At 41.1% G+C, this 24,337-nt stretch overlaps 1 protein-coding gene across 3 annotated transcripts in view; it reads right to left on the minus strand.

The window, feature by feature from the left end:
• Positions 1-16,624, minus strand: part of dgkq (diacylglycerol kinase theta) — a 117,125-nt gene extending 100,501 nt beyond the window's left edge. For 2 of the 3 annotated variants that reach the window (XM_083980678.1, XM_083980679.1), the window contains exons 1-5: positions 6,034-6,261; positions 3,699-3,830; positions 1,780-1,936; positions 766-825; positions 533-627 (exon numbers count right to left, since the gene is read on the minus strand). In XM_083980678.1, coding sequence (XP_083836804.1) covers positions 533-627; positions 766-825; positions 1,780-1,936; positions 3,699-3,734 — 348 coding nt within the window. In that variant the 5' untranslated portion in view covers positions 3,735-3,830; positions 6,034-6,261. Of the gene's footprint in view, positions 1-532; positions 628-765; positions 826-1,779; positions 1,937-3,698; positions 3,831-6,033; positions 6,262-9,529; positions 9,616-11,781; positions 11,879-12,570; positions 12,651-15,868; positions 16,063-16,463 lie in introns of those variants that run through there. The other variant, XM_083980680.1, reaches the window with a different exon arrangement.
• Between the last annotated feature and the right edge of the window lie 7,713 nt (positions 16,625-24,337).

The raw sequence follows: 24,337 nt of genomic DNA on the forward strand, positions 1-24,337 counted from the left end.
GTAAAAGCCAAATATGTATGTAATTTGAGTGGAACACTTTGTTTTGTTATTAATAATTACAGATTTTCATGGTTTTTGTTTTTCCTTTTTAAATCAGAGGGTGTAAATCCCCACTGTGGCATTTACAGGTGTTGAACACTGGCCTGCTTTTTTTTTTTTTTTACATCCCACATCCAAGATCATGGCTCTGTCTTTTTCATTAGGCCTGTGTTAATCTGAAAACAGTAAGATTTAATAAAATTATGTTGTTTTTAAGAAATCTTGTAAGACATTGTTTTACTGTTTAATTTTCATTGAATATAATAAAGTAGGGAGAAGTAGTGCTATAAAATAAAATGAGGCCGTGGACTGGTGTTCCTCCTGTCCTCCCTAATTTTTTCAGTCACCAGCCGCCACTGATGAGCATATACCAGGGACTGCAGTGATATATTGCTTAAATATGTGTATATATATATATATATATAGAATAGTAGTACTCAGTAGTACTCAGTAGTAGTAGTATTATGTATATAGCAGTAGTACTCAGTCTCACCAGCAGTTCTTCGTTCTTGGTCGTTTTGCAGATCGACCTGAAGAAACTTCGTTTTACGGCGTCGTCGCCGTCAAACACCTTCACACACGGTTTACCTGAGACACACACACACACACACAGTCAAGAGTCTGGGTTACAGAGTGTGTGTGTGTGTGTGTGTGTGTGTGTGTGTGTGTGTGTGTGTGTGTGTGTGTGTGTGTGTGTGTGTGTGTGTGTGTGTGTGTGTGACTGACCTGAGTCCGTCTGGACGTCTGGACTCACAGACGCCGACACGTCCACGTCGTCACACTGATCTGAAACACAGAGGTCAGAGGTCAGAGGTCAGAGGTCAGAGGTCAGAGTGACTCTGTTCTTCTGTCACTTTAGACTTTGTTATGTAGAGAAATAAAAGCTTTTCTCTTGACGTTTGTCTGAAAGTTGTTAGAAATTCACTTTTCCATTAAAACATCTCAACATGTCATGGAGCATGAATAAATGAATGGATGAATAATGAATAGATGAATATTAAATGAATGAATGAACAAACAGAGGTCACAGGGTTCAACATCTGTAAACACTAATGAAAAGGAAGTGGAGTGTTGTAGTGTGATGTTTATCTCTGTTTTCTGGGATTTTCACTGCAAACAAACATCAGAGTTCATGTTTTTGTAATAAATGCCCGTTCATAACAGAACGTTACCAGACAGAGTTGTTTTAGAGGTAAATGCAGAGACTGCTTGATGAAAAACTGTCCCTGAAGGCAACACGCATCAGTGGTTTTGCATGAATTTCCCTCTAAAACAACTCTGTGTGGTAACGTTGTGTTATTATCTCATAGCGTGGTGAATGTGCAGGTCACAACTTGTCCACCAGAGCGTTGTGGAGTTGTTGGATTGTGTATTTGATGAGTTTGATGAGGGAAACCAAGAAATCCCATAATGAGCCTCTGTAGCGTAGCTCTGAGCAGCTCACGGCTCTGCTCCGCCGTTCTAAAAACAGCTTGCATCGAGAATTAAAGGTAACGAACCTACTGCTATAATGACTATAGGGATTACGGCAATGGGCCAGTTTGACTAAACGTTGAACTATCCCTTTAATCTGCTGCAGGTTTTTGTTTTTTCTTCTAAACTTCATGTTCAGTTTCACAGGAAATGAGACGAGTGTTTGTCACCACTCAGCGTCAGCAGCACAGGATGTGGTGTCGAGGTGTGTGTGTGTGTGTGTGTGTGTGTGTGTGTGTGTGTGTGTGTGTGTGTGTGTGTGTGTACCGTGCTCGGGGCTGCAGCAGCTCTCTGTGATGCGGTAACACTGCATCTTGCTGAAGTTCCTGGAGAGGAGGCGAACGCCGTCCGGAGGCAGCAACATGCAGCGCAGACGTCCCAGGGTGCACTCTGCTGGCAGGCCGGGGCAGCACGCCGCGTGGCTCTACACACACACACACACACACACACACGCACACACACACACACAGAGTTAGCTACCAGCTCAGGTGAGATGTGACCAGTGGTGTAGTCTGTGATACTTAGGTTTACTCAGTAAACTGAAAATGCATAAATATTTCAGTATACCCAGTAATTAAAGTTAAGTTCAAGGGGGTCCCCAACTTTTTCTTGAAATTTTACCACTTTTCCTTAGAATTTTCTAACCTTTGTTTTTCAGAAATTTTATCACTTTTTTAATTATCGTTTGACTTTAGTTTTTTTTTTTTTTTAATTTTTTATCACTTTTCCTAGAATTTTTTTTAGAAATGTTTACCAGTTTCTTCTCAATTTTTCTTTTTCTTTTTACATACTTTACTAGTATATAATAATAATATAATAAATAATACTTTAATTTTTTTACCCCTTTTTGTGTATTGTTTGCCCCTTTTTTGAGAGAGATACATTTTGCCACATTTTTCTATAATTTTTGAGAAATTTTACTATTTTTTCTCAATTGACCCTTCGCGTAAGCTCCGCCCCCTTGGTTACTGTTGCTACGCCGGGCAAGCTTTCACTCCCAGCCATGCTCCTGGCAGTATTTGGTATCGATTTCAAAGGAAATATCAGCAAATGTCTGGATAAACTGTTCTAACGCGACTGGACAATGTACAGAGCAGCAGTAAGGACCGGTAATTTTACCGTCTATCAACCCACGAAGACTTAGGTCATCTCACTGGTCATGAAACGTTGTCAAACTGCAAGTTTTGGGGCGATTGTGAACCACATACAGCTTTCGCTGCTGTTTTTTTTCTCCCACCGCTGTATCAGTCAGTGAAAGCAGTCCCTGCCTGGAGGATCCCTCACCTAAAAGCCCAGGTAAAAGCCCTAAAAGCCCAGGTAAAAGCCCTAAAAGCCCAGGTAAAAGCCCTAACAGCCCAGGTAAAAGCCCAGGTAAAAGCCCTAAAAGCCCAGGTAAAAGCCCAGGTAAAAGCCCTAACAGCCCAGGTAAAAGCCCTAAAAGTACAGCTGTCATTTCGGAGGTGAACATATGGTTATCCCCATATTTACACTTGCTCAAGTCGAAAAAAAAGTCAGCTCGTATCTGAACATCTCTATATTGCTGCTGCCACCGCCGCCGCCGGCGTAGTAGCAGCAGCAGCAGCAACAATATCCTTCTCTACAAACGTTTTTCGTCCTAGTCTCAAAATGCGTCCACAAAAGCAAACGTAATGACTCACTGCGGAAAGCTTGCCAGGCCTATAGTTACGGTTGATAACGTAGGATTGGACAATAGCCGTTTGTGGGAGGAGTTGGCGAAGGGTCAATTTAAATTTCTTTCTTTTTTTTTTTTTATTTTACCAGTTTTTCCCTAAAAAATCTTAACCTTTTTTTGTTTATTTATTTTTTAAATCTTACCACTTTTTTCTAGAAATGTTTCAACTTTTTTGGGAGAAATTGTTCCACTTTTTTCCAGAAATTTCTCTATAATCTTTCAAAAATGTACCTACGCCTAATTTAAACATACATTGATTGTTTGTGTATTTCTGGTGTTTGCTTCAACATTTTGTCCAATGGGGGTCCGTGGTCTAATTTGTGTCAATTTTGGGTCCTTGATGTAAAAAAGTTAGAGAACCAGCGTCTATGTGATACAAGTATGAACAGTTTACCACCTAAACAGCAGTTTACCCACTACAACACATTATTAGACTACAACACTTGAATGTGACATCACATCCTGAGGAGTGCTGTGATTGGTTCTCACTCACCGTGACGCCGCACCACTCACACCTGACGCCCGTCATGATGTCAGAGGAGCCGCAGGAGCGACGACACAGCTCGCACCGGGACGTGGATGGCAGGTTTCCCTCCCGCCAGTGGTGCAGCAGCAGGATCTCATGCTGCAGGAAGAAGAGCACTCAGCCTCATTTACATACTCATTACATATTAACACTGAGCCTCATTTACATACTCATTACATATTAACACTGAGCCTCATTTATATACTCAAAACATATTAACACTGAGCCTCATTTACATACTCATTACATATTCATCACTGAGCCTCATTTACATACTCATTACATATTCATCACTGAGCCAGGCCCCGCCCACACCTCATTTACATACTCATTACTAGGGATGTCACGATTACAGATTTGTATTGTCAGAGAAATAATCACAGTATTACGATGATCACGATTATTATGCATCAATACATTTCAAAACACTATGAATGCGTAAAATCAATTCTCAGGGTATCCGCGGATCCTTAAAGGGATAGTTCAACATTTTGGCAAATTGGCCCATTGCCATAATCCCTATAGTCATAGCAGTAGGTTCGTTACCTTTAGTTGTCGGTGCAAGCTATTTTTAGAACGGAGGAGCGGAGCGGCAGGCTGTTCAGAGCTACACTATGGAGGCTAATGGAATTTCTTGGTTTCCCTCATCAAACTCATCAAATACAAAATCCCAAAACTCCAAAACGCTTTCGTGGACAAGTTGTGACCTGTACAATCACCACGCTATGAGATAATAATGGACCGTTACGAAACGGAGCCGTTTTCGAGGTAAATACAGAGACTGCTTGCTGAAAAACTGTCCCTGAATGCAACACGCATCAGCGGTTTTGCATGAATTTACCTCTAAAACAACTCTGTCTCGTAACGTTCTATTATTATCTCATAGCGTGGTGATTGTGCAGCTCACAACTTGTCCACGACAGCGTTTTGGAGTTTTGGGATTTTGTATTTGATGAGTTTGATGAGGGAAACCAAGAAATTCCATTAGCCTCCATAGTGTAGCTCTGAGCAGCCTGCCGCTCCGCTCCTCCGTTCTAAAAATAGCTTACACCGACTATTAAAGGTAACGAACCTACTGCTATGACTATAGGGATTATGGCAATGGGCCAATTTGCCAAAATGTTGAACTATCCCTTTAAAAAGTCTTAAATTCATGTATCTAAAATTAAGGCCTTAAAATGTATTACATTTATTAGAAAATTCTAAGATGGTCTTAAATATATAATATATAATACACAGCATCATTAAATATGTATGCACTTAAACTTTTATATGAAATAACAGGGTATCCGCAGGGTCTTAAAAAGTCAAAAATTTGAAAATCTAAATTTTAGGCCTTAAAATGTCTTAAATTTGTTGAATTATTGTGTTCAAGTCTTAAATAATTTTAGTCTCGCATTTGCCCCTAAAAAAAATACATGTGTGAACCGGGAAAATCATAAAAAGAGCACAACCTGCGATTGGTCAAAAACTACAAATCCCACAATTCTCTGCTCTCAACAATAACAGTAGTGTAAGTAAGAGAGAGTGGAGCTGTAGGTGAAAAGAGGAAACAACTCCACGTCTGGTCCTGTTCTATGTTGTTGGTTCACACCGTCACCGTTTATTCGTTACGTCCGCGGTGTAAAAGGCCGTGACGCAAAGACGCGATTAGGCGCGAGACGCGATTAGGCGCGAGACGCGGTATACGCGACTTTTTTTTTTTACGACGCAATACACGCGATTCTTTTATGGCGACGGGACCTTCGCGTCTTTGTCCCTTTCATCGTGGAACGCTTTTTTTTCGCTCGAGTTTTGACGCGCGACCAAACGCGAGATACGCGAGAAACGCGATTTATCGCTCGTTTTGACTTTGACTTGTCGCGTCTTCACGAGCCCGCCCATTTTCACTATTTGTCGGACTGTTTGGATTTAATGAAGAAGCTGCACAGAGTCAGGTGAGCAGAAGCTGCCCCCCCCCCCCCCCCCCCCCCTCACCCCCCCCCTCCCCTCACCGTGGAGCTGCTGCTGTCTCACAGCCACCACCGACCCCTAGAATAAAACACCACTAAGCCGTGGACGTCGCTGCGTGGCTGAAATGGCGAAAACAGCCGCCACCAGGTCACTGACTGGAGGTAGGTTTCATCATACACACACACACAGGCCTACACCCACCACACACACAAACAGCTCTGTCCACCGTGCGGTCACACACTCGACCCCTGATCCGCTCTACAACCAATGCGCGTGTCATGCCACACCGCGACGGTAATCGCTCCTAATTAATAATACGGCAGGAAATATCAATAACAACTTGGCTTACCTTTGAAAACGGCTGCAAACTATCAATAGACCCCCGTTTTCCTTCTCCCAGTATTATTCCTTTTCTCTTAGCGTTTCTAATGTCCTTTTGTTTTTCCTGCTTTCCTCCTGACGTGCGCCCAGTTGTGTAACCTGATGATTGACGTCTGTCAATCACTTTCCTCCTCTTTTCTTTTTTTCCTCGGGTTAAAATGCCTCCAAACAGGCGATCTATGACTACGTCCTAACTTCACAGAGAAATAAAATAATTACTGAAGAACTCGGCAGCTTCCCTCTGCTAGTTTGTGTGTGTGAGGCTAAACTGCGTGCATGTGTGGTTTGTGTACAAACTGAACACTGCCTCTGATTGGCTTAGCATGAAACCTTACTCTGCCTCAACCAATCATCATCACTTATGCGGTTGTCTCGTCCCTCCCTCCTCCCTCCTCCTCCCTCCCCTCACCAAAGGAGAGGAGGAAAAAAACAAAACAGTTGAGCAGCTTCTGTGGCTGAGATCAGATGAGCCAAGTCGAAGGACAACGGCTTCACTGAGTAGGGGAGACCGGGGACAGTAGCAACAGGGGATGGTTGCAACATGTCATTTTTCTCCAATCATGAACAAGCTAGAGTGATGATACTCACACTGCACGTGCTTAGTTGGATTCCCCCCTTGCAGAGAAAAAGCAGTTGAATTCAAAAGATGCTCCAGGATTATTGCTGTTTTTGAGGTATGAAAGTATTTTTTTCTTGAGCTTTGTTTTTGTTAAAACTGTTGTCACTCTTTTTGTGATTCTGCTCAAACTTATATGGTTTAAAGGAGTGACATGTTAACTTTAAGGTGATATGATTAGCATGTATCAAGAGCACTTTGTTTAGCTACATGGAGTTTAATCATGGCTGACCGGACCGTGCAATATATTCAAAAACAGACCACAAAACAGTATTTTGACATTCTTTTTTTTTTTTACTGTTGTATTGCTAATATTAAAATGATGAGAGAATAAATGACAATGGCAATATAAAAGTTATTCCCTCACAAATTGTTCCATTCATCCTATGTCATTGAAAGTCTTTTTTTTTCAATTTGAATATTTGACATCTGCACATGCAGTAATTCCTCCTCATCTAGACAAATCTATTCTGTAATTACCATCTGATTAAAGCTGATGAATAAATAACACTATAGAACTTAAATTTTTGATAATAATCCTTTTACTAGACATGAAATATATTGTATTTGTAACATGTTGCAACCGTCCCCGGGCCCGGGGTCAGTTGCAACATCTGACTCCTTACACTCAAATGTCGGTAACGGTACTCAATATAGAGCTGCATAAAGTGGTGACTTGGCTTAAATGCAACAAATTATCCCTTAATATCAACAAGACAGATTTTATATTATTTCATTCAAATAAAAAACCTGTGAACAACTTTACTCTCAAGATTGATGGAAGGGAGCTGGAAAGAGTGAAATCCACAAGATTCCTTGGGGTCCTCCTGGATGAAGCACTTAACTTCACATGTCATATCGAACATCTTCTCGTAAAGTTGTCCAAATATGTTGGCTTATTTTTCAAACTCCGTTATGTTCTTCCTTTATCTGCTTTACTTATTCTATATAAATCCTTGTTTGAGCCCCATTTACTTTACTGCAATGTATTATGGTGTAACACTTTTCCCACCCATCTTAGGAAATTAGAAAATTTACAAAAGAAAATTATACGTGCCATATCTCGCTCTGACTTCAACACTCCCACACGTCCACTCTTCCATAGTCTTAATCTCTTGAGGCTTACAGATTTCAACATCCATCAGAACGCAACAATGATTTACCAAGTTGTACATAACCTGAATCCTAAACTGTCTATGCTCATTCCAGTCAGCGGCCCTTTGCATGGCTACCATACCAGAAATTTACACCTCATTTATGGAAAAAAGAGACGTTTAAAACGCACTAGCCTATGTATCACCACCAGGGGGCCGCTGATCTGGAACGGGCTGGATGAGAGTCTGAAAACAGCCAATTCTATCACAGTCTTCAAGAAAAGGTTAAAGGTGCAACTTCTGAACTCATATTTACCATCGTAATCTGGGTATGTCTGTTTTATGTCTTTGTCTATTGTGAGTTACTGATCTGTCTTGTGTTTGTATGATATGCATTGTTTGGTATTATGTATTGTCTCATTGTCTCTGTCATTTCTGTGATGTATGTTTTGTCTTGTTTTCTATCATGATTGTATGAATATGTAATACGTTAGTATTACGTTTGAGGCTCCCGCCATAAGCTTTAAATAGCTTCTTGGGAGACCTGGCGCTCCACACATCTGCTTCTGTTCTTTTCTGCGCTGTCTACTAATGTCATGTGTGTTGTGCGAAATAAATACTGATACTGAATGCAAATTGTGAAGAATGTGGATTCTGTAATCATCTATTAATTGTGTTGACTATTAACAGACAAATATAAGTTTATTGTATAAAAATGTGGTTTGTCTAATCCAAACCATCTCTGAGTAAGAGAGCCAAATGCAAAAAGTGTTGCAACTGTCCCCGGTCTCCCCTAGTTTGTAACGCGCCTAATTTAATTGTCGGTAACGGTAACGGCGTTGTAACGGTGGAAATAGTAATTAGTTAGATTACATCTGCAGATATGGTTCCAATATAATCTTCTTCAGAAAGTAATGGTATTTAGGAATCTTTACGATCGATTAATTGTGGCGTTTAATACCGCGATTAATTGTGAAAACAAGTAATTGTGACATCCCTACTCATTACATATTCACACTGAGCCAGGCCCCGCCCACATCCGCATCATTTACATACTCATTACATATTCATCACTAGGGTTGCAAAGAGGCGGAACATTCTCAGTAAATTTCCAGAAACTTTCCATGGGAGGTTAAGCTGGGGAATTTGGGAAATATTCCAAATTGGAAACTTTCCATGGGAATTATGGGAATTTATGGGAATAATGGGAATCTATGGGAATTTTGCGGAATTTATGGGAATTAACTGAAAATTGGGGGTAATTTAAACAAACTGCATCATATCCAAACATAAATGTAAATATTTTATTTTGTCAAAAGCAGTCATCCATGCAAATTAATACAATAAAAAAACATTTCAACAGATTTATAAATTCCCTGTTGAGGGCCAACCTTCCATTTTGTAAATTTCTGATTTATTCCCATATATTCCCGTTAATTCCCATGGAAAGTTTCCAACTTTGAAAATTCCCAGTATTTGGCAACCCTATTCATCACACAGACACACACACACACACTCTCTCTTCCATTGACTGATCTACAGTGTTTAACTACAGAGGCTGTGACAGCTGCAGACGGGTCTGATCAATAACTCTCAATCACACTGCCACTGATCTGACAACACACACACACACACTGTGGATCCTGTGTGTGTGTGTGTGTGTGTGTGTGTGTGTGTGTGTGTGTGTGTGTGTGTGTGTGTGTGTGTGTGTGTGTGTGTGTGTGTGTGTGTGTGTGTGATGAAGACGTCCTCACCTGCTGCAGAGTGCCGTCCAGGTGACAACTGCGACAGTCGGCGCAGGTGAAGGCAGCGCAGTCAGCGTGCACGTGCAGCTCACACACTGAAACACACACACACACACACACACACACACACACACACACACACACACACACACACAGTGACAGTGTGAGGAAGGTGAGGTCAAACATTAAAGATCAAAACAGTTTGGTCAAAGTTGTTGTGAAGAAACTCTTTGATTGCAGCCTCTAAATAACACATTATCTGCAGAGAAACTCCTTCATTTCACCAATATTTAGTTCTGATAGGCTAGTGCTATTCCCTTCTGAGTCCGGGGTTAGCTGTTATCAACATCCGGGGTCTGTAGGTTGACCTACTGACCTCTGACCTGGATGATGTCATCTCTGAGCGCCGCGCGGCTCATTCTGATAATAATCATTCTGCTTCGGCATTCGGGTCCATTTTTATGTCAACTAGCCGGAGCTTTAGTGAGATGACATCATCCAGGTCAGAGGTCAGTAGGTCAACCTACTGATGTTGATAACAGCTAACCCCGGACCAAAGTTATTCAATATATGGAAAGATGCTCCATGAGCGGCTCCAATGATAGAAATGGTTTCACTTCCTGTCTCTCTAAATGGGCGTGGCCAACCGTCAGTTTCACTTCCTGTCTCTCTAAGTGGGCGTGGCCAACCGTCACCACCTCGTCTGTGAACGTGTGTGTGGATTTATACAATTTGTAGGTAGATGAAAGTGAGATGTTTATATTTTCTCATGATAACTAGGGATGGGTATTGATAAGAATTTAGCGATTCCGATTCCATTATCGATATTGCTTATCGATTCGATTCCTTATCGATTCTCTTATCGATTCTCATTGGGTGAGGGAATAAAAGAGAAATGGGTTTGTTTGCATTAATGCAGTGGTTCCCAACCTTTTTTGGCTCATGACCCCTTTTGACATCACAAATTTCTGGTGACCCTCATTCAAGATGAGCAAGCTCAGATATTTGTATATGTTGCATTTTATTTGATCTTGATTTATATTCAAGAAAGGGAATGTATAAAGAATATAGTTGTTTAAGATTGTGAAAAATAATTAGTTAATATATATATATTTTTAAATCAATTACTAGACATTTAAGGCGATCCCATTTGAATTCCAGGCGATCCCACATGGGGTCCCATATGCATTATGCATCTGTATTCTTCTCACTATTACTACTAGTTATTGTTTTCATAACGTTCGTTTTTATGCGGAGTGAGCGAGCGAAAGAGAGAGAGCGCGCAAGAGAATAGACACGGCGCACCGTTTCACGAGCAAAACCTGAAAGGAAGAGGTTAGAATAAAGAGAGAAAAACAGAAAGAATAGACATGAAGCCTGTTCAGGAGACGTTGTCCTGTCCTCACGACGTGAGGGAGGGAGGACCGGAGGGAAGCTCACAGGTTAGTGATTAGGAAACGTCACTGTCAGCTGCATCTGTCAGCAGCTCCGCTCCACGCAGACACGCCACTAACTTTATTTTGTGAGAACCAACGGTGACATGTGGATATAAACACTAAGCACCCTCATTTATAATGAAGATTGATTTTAACGTAACGTCACGTAATTAATCAATTAATGCGCGAGTTTCTGAACCAAACGGAATCGATAAGGGAATCGTTAAAGCAGACACGCACACGATTCCAAGAATTGATCCAAGTTGGAACCGGTTCCGAAGAGGAACCGGTTTTCGATACCCATCCCTAATGATAACATTAAATATTTACACTACTAACAGTCATATTTAGCATGACAAAAATAATTTAAATCATTTTCACAGAAGTTCGCGGCCGTTTGTTTGACGTTGCCATGGAGATCTGTGGCCAAATCTGGCGAGAGTGTGTCGTAGAGACAGAGACAGGTCTGGAACAAAGTGGATTTTCTCCTGATGTGTCCGTCTGAAAATTGTCCATTTTGGTGTCAAACTGTTCAGAAGAGATGTGGCTTGTGAAAAATGAGTCCAAAATTTACTTCAGTGACCGTGGGGAGAAAGGACAGACCATAATCTGTGTTCACGTTAAACTGTCCCATTGGAGTCAATACACTCCAAGCTGGTCTCTCTAAAGGGGCGTGGCCGAGCAGAAGCCTAGTGACATCATACAGGAAGCTGACTCCTCATGGAAGGTCTTGGTTTATAAACCCTCAGAGGGGAATAGCACTAGCCTATCAGAACTAAATAGTGGTGAAATGAAGGAGTTTCTAGTTCTGGTTCTGGTTCTGACCTTCGCAGCGCAGCGCCGTGTTTCCCTCCGTCTGTTTCCTGCAGACGCCACAGAAGCGTTTCTTGGCGGCCGGACTGAAGCAGTGGGCCACCGGCACCTGGAGGGGGGCGGAGCCAGACACACTGGTCAGCCAATCACAGCCTCAGACACACAGAGAGCTACAGACACACTGCAAAAACTCAAAATCTTACCAAGAATATTTGTCTTATTTCTAGTCAAAATGTAATTTTTAGTCAAAATAAATCTCATTCTACTTAAAATAAGACTCATCACATTAAAAAGCAGCTTGTTTTTAGACACTTTTTACTTCTTTCAAGCAGATTTTCACTTGAAATAAGTAGAAAAATCTGATAGTGGAGCAAGTTTTTCTTTCTTATTACAAGCACAAAAAACGTGCTTTCACTGGCAGATTTTTCTACTTATTTCAAGTGAAAATTAGTTTGAAACAAGTGAAAATGATCTAAAAACAAGTTCATTTTGAGGTGATGAGTCTTATTTTAAGTGGAATGAGATTAGTTTTGACTAGAAATGAGACATTTTGACAAGAAATAAGACAAATATTCTTGGAAAGATTTTGAGTTTTTGCAGTGCAGAGGGGGCGGAGTCACACAAAGACAGACCGGGTGTATCCCTCCCTCCCCGTCTGAAAGTAGTCCCCCCCGTCTCACATCCTTTATCTACTGTAACCATGACAACGCTGATGCTGCGTCCACAGGATGATTGGATGATTGGATGATTGACAGCTTCAGGTGTGATGATGATGGTGGAGGGTGCGTTTGTTCTACTCACCCTGACGACAGACGAGTTCACACAGGAACAAACTGAACGCAGCGACTTCAGACACTTCTCATGACACATCAGGTTACACACTGAGGGGGGAGGGGAGAGAGGATAAAATGAACACACCTTCACACCACAAACTGTACAACACAACACAACAAAACAAAACAAATCAAATTAAATGAACACATCAACAAAAGTGGTTTCCAGTCCACTTAAAGGGATAGTTCAACATTTACGGAGGCTCATGGGATTTCTTGGTTTCCCTCATCAAACTCATCAAATACACAATCCAACAACTCCACAACGCTCTGGTGGACAAGTTGTGAGCTGCACATTCACCACGCTATGAGATAATAACACAACGTTACCACACAGAGTTGTTTTAGAGGTAAATTCATGCAAAACTGCTGATGCACGTTGCCTTCAGGGACAGTTTTTCATCAAGCAGTCTCTGTATTTACCTCTAAAACAACTCTGTGTGGTAACGTTGTGTTATTATCTCATAGCGTGGTGAATGTGCAGCTCACAACTTGTCCACCAGAGCGTTGTGGAGTTGTTGGATTGTGTATTTGATGAGTTTGATGAGGGAAACCAAGAAATCCCATAATGAGCCTCCGTAGTGTAGCTCTGAGCAGCTCACGGCTCTGCTCCACCGTTCTAAAAATAGCTTGCACCGACAATTAAAGGTAACGAACCTACTGCTAAAACTATAGGGATTATGGCAATGGCCAAAATGTTGAACTATCCCTTTAAAGATCAAATCATCCTCCATCTTAAAGGTATAGTACTTAGGAATTCCCTCCATCTAGCGGTGCGGTTGCATATCGGAACGTATTCTTGATGTTGCATTCAGGTGAAATGGGGCAGACGTCAGACAGACAACAGACGCTGCATGTAACAGGATAAACAAGCGTCTATGTAAACAAGTGGTCTGACAACATGTTGTCATGGTGATGTGGTATTGTTTTACCGTCTTTCTCTGGTGGAGTAAAATGACATCCGGTTGGTTTGCCGACGGCCGTCTGCCTGACTGCACCTGAATGCAACACCAGTGCCTCCGTCCTTCCTCACACTACACAGTGGTGACAGTTTTAACAGGCCGAGCCCACAGCTCCGCTCAGTTTCCGTGGTTACCTACGGTCACGATGCAACATGGCCGCCTCGGTTCGGTGCGTCGCCCACTTATGTATTTGTAACGACTTGTAACAACTCATTCTAAGGAACCAGAAAGCTTTCATTTGTATGCAGCTGTGATTCACCTTCAGTGAAATACGGATTTATGAAAGACATATTTGATTTTTGATAATAAAAAGATAAATAAGTTACACACTGGGGCTTTAAAGGACAATTCCGGGGAAATTCAACTTGGGGCTGTATGTTCCTTAGGTCTAAAAGAAAGAATCTGAAGATTTTCAGTTTAATTAAACTCAAACATGCAGCCAGAAGTTTATTTACTTCAAGCAAGCCGACATGTTTGTAAAACTAGATCTAATTCAAAGTCTCAAAGCGCGAGACCCAAGTTGACGCTCGGTGTGTTCAGGTGCAGTGGGAAAGCTACCGTTTGTGTCATAAACACAGGAATATCAACTCTTGACTTCCTTGAAGTAAATGAACTTCTGGGTGCATGTTTGAGTCGCCATCTGACGCTGTCTGTGGCTTTGAGGGATGGAAACAGCCTAAGCAGCAGAACTTCAATCCGCTCCCATTCATTGCTGCCGTGGCGATGCGGGGACAGACACAACTACCGCAAAACAGGAGCAATTAAACTGAAAATCTACAGATTCCTTCTTTTAGACCTAAAATGTTAGGAACATACAGCCCCCATTTGAATTTGCCCGGAATTGTCCTTTAAAGGGATAGTTCAACATTTTGGCAAATTGGCCCATTGCCATAATCGCTATAGTCATAGCAGTAGGTTCTTTACCTTTATTTGTCGGTGTAAGCTATTTTTAGAACGGAGGAGCGGAGCGGCAGGCTGTTCAGAGCTACACTATGGAGGCTAATGGAATTTCTTGGTTTCCCTCATCAAACTCATCAAATACAAAATCCCAAAACTCCAAAACGCTTTCGTGGACAAGTTGTGACCTGCACAATCACCACACTATGAGATAATAATGGAACGTTACGAAACGGAGCCGTTTTCGAGGTAAATGCAGAGACTGTTTGCTGAAAAACTGTCCCTGAACGCAACGCGCATCAGCGGTTTTGCATGAATTTCCCTCTAAAACAACTCAGTCTCGTAACGTTCTATTATTATCTCATAGCGTGGTGAATGTGCAGCTCACAACTTGTCCACGAAAACGTTTTGGAGTTTTGGGATTTTGTATTTGATGAGTTTGATGAGGGAAACCAAGAAATTCCATTAGCCTCCATAGTGTAGCTCTGAACAGCCTGCCGCTCCGCTCCTCCGTTCTAAAAATAGCTTACACCGACAAATAAAGGTAACAAACCTACTGCTATGACTATAGCGATTATGGCAATGGGCCAATTTGCCAAAATGTTGAACTATCCCTTTAACCCTTTAGAACAGCTGGATCTGATGCTGGTGTTCAGGTGAAGGATGAGGAAACCACCATTATTCTGACCAAGATGACAGACAGACCATAATAATAACAACACAACAGGTTCTATCTAACCGACACCACTGAGCTCTCCTTCCAACACAAAGCATCCCTCTGCCAGACAGTTTCCTGTTGCCATGACAACCGGAGGAAGTAAATCACGACTTGACTGCAGCTCCAACAGACACGTTAACACCTCGGTGTTACTGGGCAGAGAGTGTGCGTGTATGTGTGTGTGTGTGTGTGTGCTCCATCAGCTGGTGAAGGTTCACACACACACACACACACACACACACCTGACACACCTGATACACCTGTCTGATGTCACCTGCAGGTGGTTGGTTCGTTTCCTGGTGAAGAACCGGAAGATCCTGTCTCATTAATCTAGTCTAAACTAATCTCTTTCCACTTGAAATAAGACTCATCACCTATAAATTAACTTGTTTTTAGATCATTTTCATTTGTTTCAAACTAATTTTCACTTGAAATAAGTAGAAAAATCTGATAGTGAAAGGAAGTTTTTTGTGCTTGTAATAAGAAAGAAAAACTTGCTCCACTATCAGATTTTTCTACTTATTTCAAGTGAAAATCTGCTTGAAAGAAGTAAAAAGTGTCTAAAAACAAGCTGCTTTTTAATGTGATGAGTCTTATTTTATGTTTGTTTTGACTAGAAATGACATTTTAACTAGAAATAAGACAAATATTCTTGGAAAGATTTTGAGTTTTTGCAGAGTGTGTGTTACCTTCACAGAGGTATCCTATCAGGCCCCAGATGAAGTCACTGCAGCTGTGGCAGAAGGTGGGCTTGGTCAGGGTCACCCTGCGGAACCAGTGGCCCGGGGCGGAGCTCCGGTACCGGGGCCGGTTCTGCTTCACGGCCGCCGCTGGGCTGGAGGTCCGGTTCTCCGCGGGGTCTGGGTCCGCCATGTCGGTCTGTCTGTCCACACCAATGGTTCGATGCAGGGCCGTTGCATAGGGGAGAAAGGTGATGACAATTCTAGGGGCGCACAGCCCAGTATAGGGCACACAAACCCCCCAGTAGCCTGATCTAATCTTAATCTTGGACTAAATTATTCTACATATAGCCTAATATTGCAAAAGCTTCATGAGACAACTATTAAATCAGAATGACTGGTAAATTACTGCCACTGACTGTCATCGTTGCCCTGGTTGAGATAAATAAAAAATAATAATACATAGTCTATGAAAAAAGAGGTGATCAAAAGTCAGGGGGCAGGGGCCCAACTTCAGTATTTTTTCAAGGAGCCCAGAATTACTATATTACGGCCCTGGACCGATGCGGGGAAGCTACAAACACCCTAACCCCCCCCCCCTCACCTCCACCTCCACCTCCACCGTGCTGCTCGGTGTGTGTTGGAGCTACTGATCCATCTGCAGACTCACACACCGGGAGGAGAACCGGCTGTAGCTTCGTGTTCCGGTGTTAAACGCGCCGTGACGCCAGGAGTCATCTCCCTGTCGGGCCGGAGCCAACGGTGCTGCTGCCGGGGCGCTGGGGGCTCCGCGGCCGGCCGCTGGGCGCTGCTGCTCGGCCTCTTTCTCTCTGATCCTCCGCTCCTCAGCCGCGGAGCAGCTCCACCTCCAGGCCCAGATCACCGCCGCTCCGCCCGGACCAGGCGGTGACTCCCGGAGCTCCGGACCCTAAAACGCTGCAGCAGAGATCAGAACCGGATCGGTACCGGATGGACCGGGTCTGGAGCCGCGGAGCAGCCGGTCCACACACAGCGAGTCCTGGGCCGGTATAGCGGCGGTCGGACTGGAGCTCAGAGAACCGCAGCAGCAGCAAGAAGCAGCAAGAAGCAGCAAGAAGCAGCAAGAAGCTCCACACCGGGACAGAGTCAGTCAGCAGAGACCGGTACCGGTACCGGGCTCTGTCTGGTCGGTAAACACTGATCAACAAGTGGAGAGGAGAGGGGAGAGGAGGGGGGGGATAGATCCGTCTTCCTCCTCCGAGGATGATTCTGCTTCCGCGTCAGAGTCTCCGACACTGATTTACTCCTCCTCCTTCCTCCTCCTCCCCCCTCCCCTTCCTCTTCCTCCTCATCAACACTTCTTTTTTTTTCTTTTCTTTACAGTTTTTCTCCATTGCTAAGACACATTTCTTGAAAGCTGCTCTCCTTTTCTCTAAACTGTGAACACAAACCCCAATTTTCAAGCTACATTCACAAAACCTCAGACTCTTCTTGCAAAACCAAACATTCACGTCAAAACAGTTCAATCTGTTCTCAAAACAGAACTATGTTGTCAAATCGTGCCCCGAGTCAATCAACATTAAAAACACTACTGAGTAGTCACTAAACACTACCTAGACAAATAGAAAACACAACGCTCAGGACATGGAGCTGTAGAAATAAATGTTTATCGTTCACTGTAGCTAAATGCATGTTGCAAAACAAAAAACCTGTGCATTTAGCACTTGTACATAGTAGAAAAATTAAAAAAAAAAAAAAAAAAAAAAGTACAAACAACAGAAATCCTGTACATTTTACACATAGCACTTGTACAGTACAAAAACAAACAGAAATCTTGTGCATTTATAGCACTGGTATATGCCTATGTAAAAGTAGTACAAAGTATAAAAATATAGAAATAAGAAGTGCAGAACTCAGCCACAGCATCATTTCTCTGTACTGGATCAGGCCACAGGACTTCATCCTGAACTGGCTTACAGTATATGTGCCCATCATTAGACACAAGTGTGATCAATTTTGAGTTGTTGTGTTCAACCGGTGAAACTTGTGCTTTAATTGTGTTTGACTTTTGCCACCTGTGCTCAGCATTTTGCAACACAGGTGCATCACAATGAAAATGTGTTGGTAAGTTGTGTCTAAACAGGTAAAAAGTGCTGATGGTTTTGCCAAAAGAAGTGACTGGTTCAATCAGTGGGTTCAGACAACAGGGTTTAGTGTTTTAGCAATTGAGAAAAACTGTATTGCAAAGTGCAAAATAAAATACAATACAAATAAGCATATTCAAATGCAATTACAAAAGTTGTTGCTTTCCGAACTGAGCGTAGCATTTCTTACATTCAAAAGAATAGGATAGAAACAGAACAATAATAGAAAGTAAAGCAATAGAAAAGAACACCTTTCACAGATACAAATCACAAAGTGTTTTACAATGAAATAAATTCAACAGTAAAAAACAAATATATTTCATTTCATTTCATTTATTAGTTTATTTCATAGGGACAGTGCACCACTAATCAACAGAGTTAAAAGAAAAACTGTAAGTGGGCCAGAGTTAGCCAACAAGGCTAGTTTTCGTCCGTATAATATAATGAATACAACAATTGAACACACTATAACTTAATTTCATGTAATTATATAGTATAATATAATGTAATTAACTTAATATAACATATCTCGTATAAGCTATGTATTAAATAAAACAGTCTTCCTAAAGTCTTCATCCCCCTTGAACTTTTTCCACATTTTGTCTCATTAACCACAAACCTGAATGTGTGTCATTGTGACTTTATGTGACAGACCAACACAACGTAGAGCGTCACCGTGTATTCATTCAGTCACTATGTGTTGAACCTGTGTGAGTATGTCAGAGGTCAAAGGTCATATAAGAAGCCTAAAGCAGCTCAGCTCAGTTTAAAGGGATAGTTCAACATTTTGGCAAACTGGCCCATTGCCATAATCCCAGAGTTGTTTTAGAGGGAAATTCATGCAAAACCACTGATGCACGTTGCCTTCAGGGACAGTTTTTCATCAACAGTCTCTGTATTTCCCTCTAAAACAACTCTGTGTGGTAACGTTGTGTTATTATCTCATAGCGTGGTGAATGTGCAGCTCACAACTTGTCCACCAGAGCGTTGTGGAGTTGTTGGATTGTGTATTTGATGAGGTTGATGAGGGAAACCAAGAAATCCCATAATGAGCCTCCGTAGCGTAGCTCTGAGCAGCTCACGGCTCTGCTCCACCGTTCTAAAAATAGCTTGCACTGACAATTAAAGCAGAAGTGAGTGATATATTTGTGTTAATATAAGTCTTAAATAGTTATATCTTCCGACAGCAATCACTTACATAGAGTGTTTGGACCGAAACACGGGTCTCTCAGTCACTCTGCTCTGCTCTGAGCCGAGGAGAAAACATTTATCGTATCCTACAGTTTTTATCCAATGAGGAGAGAGAACGGCATGCAGGGCTGTGTGTGCAGCCAAGGGACGCCGTGAATGTGGCGACGTAGGGACGAGGACTGTTATGGTGCGTTCAAGGAAACTCGTATTTTTCCGACCTGTGAAGTCGTACCAGTTCGATCTGGTACATAGACTGTACAAAAAGACGTACTGGTACGATTTCACGGGTTGGAAGTTACGAGTGGCCGTTATAGTGACTTTCACCGGTAAAACAGGTCGGAAAAACACGAGTGGGTTGCCTGGAACGCTACAAAGTCGTAAGTTGTGACTTGAAGCTGTAATTTATTATTTCAAAAGCCTGCCTGGAACGCAGCATTAGCGAAAACGACCGGATCACTCACTTCTGCTTTAAAGGTAACGAACCTACTGCTACGACTATAGGGATTATGGCAATGGGCCAATTTGACAAAATGTTGAACTATCCCTTTGACCCGATGAGGTTCTTGTTCTCCCTCAGAGAACCAGCAGGGGGCAGCGTCTGCTACACTGATCCTCCATCAGCAGACAGTGGTGCAGAGTCTCACCTGGTCACATCTTACTGTATTGAATCGGTTGCCCTTTTGTCAGAACCTTGAGTATTTAGTATTTAGTATTTATTTATTTGCACCATAATAAAAGACAACTAGAAAAAACAGAAATGAAACAAGAATAGTAAGTGCGGAAGAGGTTAAAAAACCCTATATGGGCTTATAAAAAGCACCTCCCCAAGAAATATACATACAAGTGCCATTTTATAGCACACACTCAAAGAAGTCAGAAATAAAAACATGGGTGTGTATAAATATAAAATAATTGTATTTAACTGAGTGAGTGTATGAGCATGTAAAGAGATAATGATCCAATGACAAATATACTGGAAAAGAAACTATAAACTTAAGTGCTTTTCACCTCGTTAGACACAACCTGCAAACCCATTCCCACCCAATAAACCAGCGGTTCTCAACTAGTCTCACTCTGGGCTCCACATTGTCCCGTGGTCATTAAGTCGCGACCCACTTTTATAGAATTCAAACCAAGATATATTTTTTAAAGCCTTTAAAAATTAATTTTGCTCTTTATTGAGCAAAGTGCATTTCAGAGCACATGAATGAAACTGAGGAGTTACCATGACAACTGCATGTACGGAAGTGAATAAATAAATATCAAACTGCACAAAACGGAGACCAAGAAAACGATATATTTGACTTTTAATGCATCTCTGCATTCAGAGCATGTTCACTAAAGTGAATAAATATCAAATTGCACAAAATAAAGACCCACAAAACAAAACAAGATTCACTGCATTCAGGCCACATTAATAAGAAACTGATATCTTTGCATTCAGAGCAAATAATAAGAAAGTGAGGAGGAGCATTACAACTGCATGTGTTCACGTGTCTCATGTGCCTTTCAAAATAAGTTATTTTTCAAAATAAAAGACATGTCCAACATCAGATGTGCATTAAATATTATTTACTTTTTTGACCAGCTGTCCGCGACCCATCCAGAACGGGTCCAAGACCCACTTTTGGGTCCCGACCCACCAGTTGAGAACCACTGCACTAAAACACATTCTGCACCGTGATGCACTTGTGTTGCATAATGGTGAGTCCAGGCAGCAAAAGTGAAACTCGATCAAAGCTACAGGAGTCTAAATTTAAACACAGCAACTCAAAACTGATCATACTTGTGTCTGGTGATGTGAGGGAACCAGTATAAACCGGTTCAGGAGCCCTGATTGTTGGATAGAAACACTCAGAGAGGTGAGTCCTGTGTCCTGCAGCACGTTGACAAGACGCTGTAGAGTAGATGCACTTTAGAAGTTATAATGTGATTCTTGTTTATATTTTTATTCTTTACTAGAAGTGTTAAACAGGAATTTTGTTTTGTTTGTTTATTTTCACATATCAAAACGTTAAAAAAAAGATATAACATATAAAATCCAAGACAATGTGAAGGGGAAATGCCGTTCTCCGACAGCTCTAAGCTACTGTGCATACATTACAAAAACCGTTCATACATAATAAATACAAACATGGTTTAACAGGATTTAACATTGTACAATGCAATACAAAAGCTTGATAAACATATGATAAGAAATATAAAGTAATCCCAGTTTAGATAGGCAGACCATGTGGAAAGTATTGACTGGTTAGCAGGAGAGACTTTAGTGATCTCCTAAATAGTTGTAAAGATAAGTTAAAAAAATGTACAGGTAATAAATTCCATATTCTTGGCCCACGATAAAGTAACAGAACTGTGATTGAGAGGTACAACAATATTGGGTTCTAAGGTGGCAAGAGTTACGTGTGGAATAGGTGTGAAATTGATAGTTGTATGCAAATATAAGTTTTTCTCAATTGCTAAAACACTAAACCCTGTTGTCTGAACCAAATTCTCAGTTGCCTGAACCCACTGATTGAACCAGTCACTTCTTTTGTCAAAACCATCAGCACTTTTCACCTGTTTAGACACAACTTACCAACACATTTTCATTGTGATGCACCTGTGTTGCATAATGCTGAGCACAGGTGGCAAAAGTCAAACACAACTAAAGCACAGGTGTCACCGGTTGAACACAACAACTCAAAATTGATCACACTTGTGGCTAATGATGTGAGGGCACATAAACTGTAAGCTAGTTCAGGATGAAGTCCTGTGGCCTGATCCAGTACAGAGAAATGATGCTGTGGCTGAGTTCTGCACTTCTCATTCCTATATTTTTGTACTTTATTTTTATGTAGGTTTACTGCATACAAGTGCTAAATGCACAAGATTTCTGTTTGTTTTTGTACTGTACAAGTGCTACGTGTAAAATGTACAGGATTTCTGGTTTTTGTACATTTTTTAAAACTGTACTATGTACAAGTGCTAAATGCACAAGTTTTTTGTTTTGCAAGAGGAGAAGATGAGAGACGACAGGGTGAAGGAAGAGAGGATGAGGGAGAGAGAGATGAACTGGGAAGAAAAAAGAAGAAGGAAGGAAAAGGGGATGAAATGGATGTGGGGAGGGAGGGAGGAGGGTGAAAGAAAGGGAAGGAGAGCAGTGCTAAATGCAGGTTTTTTGTTTTGCAACATGCATTTGCTGTTGTGTTAAAGCAGATATCAGCTTCACGGCCGTTTCGGCTAATGCTGCGTTCAAGGCAGGCTTTTGAAACCGTAAGTTACAGCTTCAAGTCACAACTACGACTTGGTAGCGTTCCAGGTAACCCGTAGCTCGTGTTTTTACCATCCTGTTGTCTGTGAAAGTTCCCTATAACGGCCACTCGTAACTTCCGACCCGTGAACTCGTACCAGATCGAACTGGTATGACTTCACAGGAAGGAAAAACACAAAGTACGAGTTTCTTTGAACGCACCATGAGTTAGCAGCCCCCGCCCTTGTCAGGCATCAATTGGTCCTCGTGCTACGTCACCACATTCACGCGCATCCCTTGGCTGCACACACAGCCCTTCATGCCGTTCTCTCTCCTCATTGGATAACACTTGTATCCCACAAGGAAAATTTTCTCCTCGGGTTACAGCAGAGCAGAGTGATGGAGAGACTCGTGTTTAGGCTGAAATACTTCATGTAAGTGATTGCTGACGGAAAATAGGACTATTTAGGACTTATATTAACAAAAACATTCCACTGATATCTGCTTTAACTATTGTACATACAAGCTGTAATTTACGGTTTCAAAAGCCTGCCTGGAACGCAGCATTAGCCAAAACGCTTACTTCTGCTTTAAATCTCTCCTAAAGACTCACTTTTATCGTTTGACCTTCTCCTAGTTTGTTTTTATTATTGTTGAATGATTAATTTGTTGAGGATGGCTGATTTTAAACTTTTAAATCTTTTTAATTAATTGATCATAACTGAGGGCTGAGGAGAAGGTATTCAGCGTGGTATCACTGCATCAGCTGTACATATGTGTGTAGTATATATTTATTTTTGTAATTATATATTTATATAGATATTTATGAAGTGTATAGGCTATGGTTTATATTTATATATGTGTATTATGTAGTTATGATATCTGTGTAGTTACAAACTGAAGAGTAGTGAAAAAGGGGTGGGAAATTAAAAAAGTATACTTCTTCCCACTCCTTTTTCGAACAATGTGCAGTGTTTTGTTATGTCTTAGCTCTTTATTTTATTGTATTTTTTTAATTTCTCTTTTTCTTTCTTTTGTATGTACAATAGTTACATACATTTTTTTTCTTTTTATACATGTAAAAAATAAAATTAATTAATTCATTCATTCATTCATTCATTCACATTGTAAGTTTTTACAATAAACGCTTTAGTTTAGTTTAGTTTAGTTTTAGTTTATTTCTGACATGTTAAAAGAAATAAAACAATACAGAAATGGACAGACATAACAAATAAAAACTTTGCAAAGACAACATATGAACAAAATAAAATAAAATAAAATAATTTTCATATCCGAAAAGGAGTGGGAAGAAGTAAAACTTATTTACTCCCACCCCTTATTCATAAATTATCTATCAAGTTATCTAGTCATTATAGTCTATACAATAAATTAATTTATGAGTTATTTAACTGGATTTATTCTAATATATTATTATATTTATATACATATAGATTATTCTAACATATGATTACTAATCTTTATCTCTCTATATAGTCATATACATATAAAAACATATACAAACACATTCATACATACAAAGACAAACTGAATGTAACACGAACAGAGCAACAAATAAACTAAGTCGGTAAATAATACCCAATAAATAATAATAAGCAGCTTGTGGTTGTCAGAGACCCTCATTTCTACTGAAAATAATGTCTTTGTATTTTTTCTTTTTGAACTGGATTATTATGTTAACGCTGAACTGAATGAAGAAATGAGTGAAGAAATCACAGCGGGTTTATTTTGAAAAGCTTCTCTCTTCTTTTTTTTTTTTTAACCCCAACCCCCCCCCCCCCCCCCCCCCCCCCAAAAAAAAAGCAGCTCTTACTTTGAAGTTCAACAAAAGCGGAAGTAGTGTGTTTGCAGAGCTAGCGGCGGCAGGAGGAGGGAGGGAAGGAGCAGGAAAGATCAGGAAGAGGAGAAGGA

This window comes from Trachurus trachurus (genome assembly GCF_905171665.1).
Source record: "Trachurus trachurus genome assembly, chromosome: 10".
Lineage (NCBI taxonomy): Eukaryota > Metazoa > Chordata > Actinopteri > Carangiformes > Carangidae > Trachurus > Trachurus trachurus.